The sequence below is a fragment of the Montipora foliosa genome, chromosome 3 (genome assembly GCF_036669935.1).
Source record: "Montipora foliosa isolate CH-2021 chromosome 3, ASM3666993v2, whole genome shotgun sequence".
Classification (NCBI taxonomy): Eukaryota; Metazoa; Cnidaria; class Anthozoa; order Scleractinia; family Acroporidae; genus Montipora; species Montipora foliosa.
Window position 1 is genome coordinate 50356612 of NC_090871.1, and position 5000 is coordinate 50361611.

Genomic DNA, 5000 nt, shown 5'->3' on the forward strand with positions numbered 1-5000 from the left:
CCTCATTGAAACGAGAGTTTAGTTAAGAGTCCTTCAGTGGGGCTAAACGGAAGACGTGCAGTCACATTTAAGTCTCTGTTACTTTCCAGGTTACTTTAAAAACAGATTATGCAAAATTATATTTTGCAAACCTTTTGATTACGTCATAAAATGACTGCCATTGAAGGTACCCTGAACAAAATGGCGAAGATGTTTAATTTGCAGAAGGGATGATAAAAGCCAATATTATTAAATGAAATTGGTCTTTTAGACATGTTGATTTGTTAGTTACATAAGCATACATTTTTTTAAAAACCTGGAACTTTCTTACAATGTGCAAATCCACAAGAGTTGCCAGAATCGCTGACTAGATTTATAAATTTTTCGACGATGATTTTAACGATCTTAGCGATGAATGAATGCCATTTTTATATAATTTTTGAGTTCAAAACTAGTGAGCAACGACAAATTCCCGAGACAGCCCCGAATCCGTTGAAAACTTAGTTGCTTGGCAACTGGCAAAGTTAAACTAAAAAAGAAACCCGAATCCCAGAACAATTAGGGACGCCAATGGTCTCTTTTTGTCTTTGTGTTAGTCAGCATTATAACTACCGTAGATTCTTGATCTCGTGAAAAGATGAGCTCATTTTAGTTTGATGAAAAACGACTTGATGAATAAGCAATCTACGGTGATAAACATATTATAACGCATTTTAACTTGATGTTTCGTATGATACAACATACATCTTTAGAAGTGAAGGTTGAACAAATTTTGAAATTACATTTTTGTAAAACGTTGTGTAAGATACTAGCAACTAGATTGAGAACAATGCTCTTAACCCAAATAGATGTAATATAAGCCGTGAAAACCGGTTTGTTTAATTAATAAAGCAGGACTTCTCACTCCCAACGTTTTTGTTTAAAGTTGTTTTAAAGTCGCGAACGAGTAAGGTTTCTTTCGTTTACAGTGTAAATCAGATCGCCAATTTGCGAAGACTTCCAATTGGCCCCACTTGATGTTGTGACCGGTTTTGGCTGTGTGGTCTACGAAAGCGGAAGTGTGAGTCTTAGTTGTTCAGCCTGATCAGCAAAAACGTAAAGGCATTTCTGCGTGACTGGGTAGGCTTGGTCAGATAAGATATTTCAGCCAGGTTACCAAGATAAAAGTTTGTGTTGCGACGTTTCGGACCTTTTCCAAATCACCTACGGCATGATGCTTACTCTAGAAGTTTGCCTTGGAGCAAAATCTGGTTACACAATCTCGCAAATTTTATCATGCATTGCGCAGTTGATACACAATTTAATTCAATTATTGGTACAATTAATTAGACTGTGAAGGCACATTTGGTAATGAAATAATCGTGTATGGTTCTTTTTCAGACTGCATTTCTGCAAGACTTTGTGACAATTGCTTTGGTTTGGCGAGACAGAAACATGCGTAAGCTGGCGTTAAACAAACATAAACCCCTTCCCCGTAAAGTTTCCAAATGCCGGATGAGTAAATTACTTTAATTTAGCTTCCTTAGCAGCATGACGTCAAAGTCTAAGTGTTTCCATATACATCTGCAAAAAGAGATCAGGAGATCATTCGTGACGTGTTGAGCTGGTGTTTGGAGGTAAACTAGAATATTTAAAACTCGACGAAAACGAAGAAGACAAAAGATAAATCCGTCAATTTCATTATGGACGCTGTTCAAATTAACAGCTCTTTTTGCGCAAGTAAACACAACTGTTCTGAAAATGAGATCTCGAAGTCCTCCACTTTGCAAGAAGATTGCAACTTTGGCCAAGACCACGTCGCACACAGAATCGCTAAGGCCATAGCGTATTGTGTGATAGTTACCGTTTCAACCTTGGGGAACTCAGCGATAATTACTGTGATTTGGCGAGACAGAAACATGCGGAAACTGCCATTCAACGTTTTTGTTGTTAACTTGGCGACTGCGGACCTCGTTATTTCTTTGGTATACATGTCTCGAACCATTGTAACTTGCCTTCAAGGTCAGGAATGGCTTGTAGATGGGATACTTGGTTTGGTGTTGTGTAAAACCGTACCGTCGCTACACGCCATCAGTATCTTGGTTTCTGTTCTTACCTTGCTGGCCATGACAGCTGACAGATTCCTCGTCATTGTTTTCCCATTGAGAAAAAAACTTTCTCAGAGGTCTTCAAAGAAAATCGCTGCATTCATTTGGCTTCTCTCCTTGGCCGTCCGAATTCCATATATATATTCCTTGAAGACTGAATTGAGAGAAAGTATTGGTGAACTTCGCTGTGTTGTGGATGTCAAGAAAGCGTTCGGCAACAGTCAAGCTAGAGAGATTTATTATACGTTCCTATCTGTGGTATTCTATGGCCTTCCCTTTGTTGCCATTACATCTCTTTATTCTGTAATAATCAAAACTCTTCGACAGGAAAAACAACAGGACCACGGCAGCAGACTAAGCCAAGAAGCACTCCATCGCGCGAGTCGAAAATTGTTTTGTATGTTACTTGCGATCACAGCTGCCTTTATCATTTGCTGGTTAACATATTTTATCGCTCATGTAGTGCATGATCCAATTCCTTGTTCCCTGAGGTTTTGGCGATTGTTTTTGGCACATGTCAACTGTTCGTTGAACCCACTTTTGTATGCTGTTTTCAATGACAAATTTCGACAAGGGTACAAACGCTTGTTACAATCCACTCCCTGCGCTTGCTGCTGAATATTATCGGCAGGAAAAACCAACAAGACCATTTTTCAAAAAAAAAATATATATATATATATTATTAACGTGACTCTAATCAATATTCACCGTCTTTTAAGGCAAAACAACAAACAATTGCTATAGACTGGCGGATTTATGCAATTTATATTTGATGCTATTGTGTCAAAACTGTGAGAGAAAATGAATTGTTACTTAGTGTAACATTTGTTGCGTTCGCCGATTTAAGACCTTAATATAAACTACTATCAAAGTAAAAAACAAAAAAACAAAACAAAAAAAAAAAGAGATATATCAAATATTTATTGTGAAACTTTTTAAAAAATCTAATGCACTGGATAAGGGTCGATGAAGTTCCTTTCAGAGAAAACAAAGTATTAAAATAAATAGAGAAGCTTACACTTGGGATAATACTGTCACAGGTGGTGGCAATGAAAAAGGAAGTTAAGTTGTGGCTTACAAACGAGATTCACAACAATCGACGCGAGAGATTTATTCTCAGCAAAGAAGGGGTTAACAGCTCAATGAAAATGCCAAGTAGTATAATGGCTATGAAATTTCCAGATTTAAAGTAAAATTGAAACCTATAATCTCTGCGTGGTGGGAAACAGCTTACCACCGATAGAAATTAGTATTCATAACTCAGATTCGTCTGAAAGGTCCTGAGCAATGTTTAAAGGTTTACTGAGTCGATCGGTAGTGAATAATATATTTGCCTGTTAATTTTTTATTTTATTTTTTATTTTTATTTTAGAAACAAGCCTTCATGTAAAAGCGCGCTCCCGGAATAAAAAATGGATGGAGAAGAATAAGCTCAGAAAAAAAGCTCAGTAATTAGCAAATATCTAATGTGCGGAAGAGATGACGACTAACCAAAATTAAATACGACTCAACTAATTTGTAAGTTTGCAAATTACATGTTCACTATTTCTCTCTTTCCTTCTACTTCCAAAGCAGCACGGCTACCTACTTGTCCCTTAGAAGAAAGGAATGGAACACATACCAGATGTTTTGAGAGAAACGCAACAAGCATACTTACAAACTGTCAAGGAACAAGACCTTCCACCTTGGCGGTGACCCCCAATTAATCATAATTAGGCTGATTTAGCAACACAACGGGAACGTCAGTGGCGACGTCGCGCGCAGCAAGATTACCAATGAGAATTTAGAATAGAGAAGAAGAGTAGAGCCTATTCTATTCTGAATTCTCATTGGTGTTTTTTCTGCGCGCGCCGTCGCCACTGACGTTCCCGTTCTGTTGCTAAATCAGCCTATTATTTAAAACGAAACTGCGGATATCAGATTTCCAGCATTTTTACCGGCTCGCCAGACACAGGCTATCAGTTCATATACCTGCTGTACCTAATATGGTCAAGGAAGGCGTCAGCAGGTCTGATAAAAAAAAATGGCCGAGAAAAGCGCGCAGTTTTGGACCGGAATAATAAAATAATTATTTTACTCGGGTTTGCTAGATATAAGACAGAAGATATCACATGGCCACTTGGGGATGCGAATTTTATCTTCTCGTGCTGAAGGGATCTCTCAGGAGTTTGCTAAAAAAATGTCCAGATTCAAAACAACTTGTTTTACTCATTTTCGAAATTATGAAAAAGTGGTCACCAACCGCTAAAACACGCATGTTGTGCAACATGAAACAAGCTATGAAAGTTATAAAAAACAAATCATAATAATGTAAAATTTTGTAACAAAAATGTTAATGTATTAATGTCTTTGTTTTTTGCTGTGTCAGGGCTCCATTTAAACCAGCTCTGCTAAATTGGATGCGCCTGGATAAAATATTGAATTAAATTTAAAAAAAATAATAAAATAAAATAAAATTTCTATATTGTTATTGTGTCGTGTTTTCAATACTAAAGATTAACTAAGAAGTCTTCAGTTTTCTGTCAAAAGGTTCAATGTGATTTGCTCGCGCGCTTTATCCCCACTTAGCTCCGATTGCACGCATTTGCTTTGCGTTTTTCTTGGTCTGCTCATATGATTGTTTGATTCCTCTTTTGTTATGGACCGAAGGAATATATATCCTTTTGGTTTTGAAAGTACACAACTCAATCGAGAACCTCTTTACAGATGAAAAATCCACAACTATTGTGCTGCAGGTACCTGGATTGTTCTTTCTCTAGCTTTCAGTCGCTTTCTCAGTGTTCTGTAGCAAGGTTTCTTTCTTGCAATTAAAACCTGGCTCATCTTTCAGCCAAAAACTGCTCCATGTTTCATGAAGTTGCGTGCAAAAAAAAAAAAAAAAAAAAAAAAAAAACGAGTTCTTGAAACAGTATGTAGAGTCCAAATATTAAACGC

General features: G+C 37.2%; 2 protein-coding genes across 2 annotated transcripts in view; one reads left to right on the plus strand and one right to left on the minus strand.

The window, feature by feature from the left end:
- LOC137996062 (uncharacterized) overlaps positions 1-5000 on the minus strand; it is an 11194-nt gene that overhangs the window by 5877 nt on the left and 317 nt on the right. Inside the window, exon 1 of the mRNA XM_068841500.1 lies at positions 4806-5000. This exon is cut by the window's right edge and continues 317 nt beyond it. Coding sequence (XP_068697601.1) covers positions 4806-4889 — 84 coding nt within the window. The 5' untranslated portion in view covers positions 4890-5000. The remainder of the gene's footprint in view (positions 1-4805) is intronic.
- Positions 1662-2684, plus strand: LOC137994279 (QRFP-like peptide receptor). The gene has a single exon (XM_068839877.1). The coding sequence runs from the start codon at positions 1662-1664 to the stop codon at positions 2682-2684; it is 1023 nt and encodes a 340-aa protein (XP_068695978.1).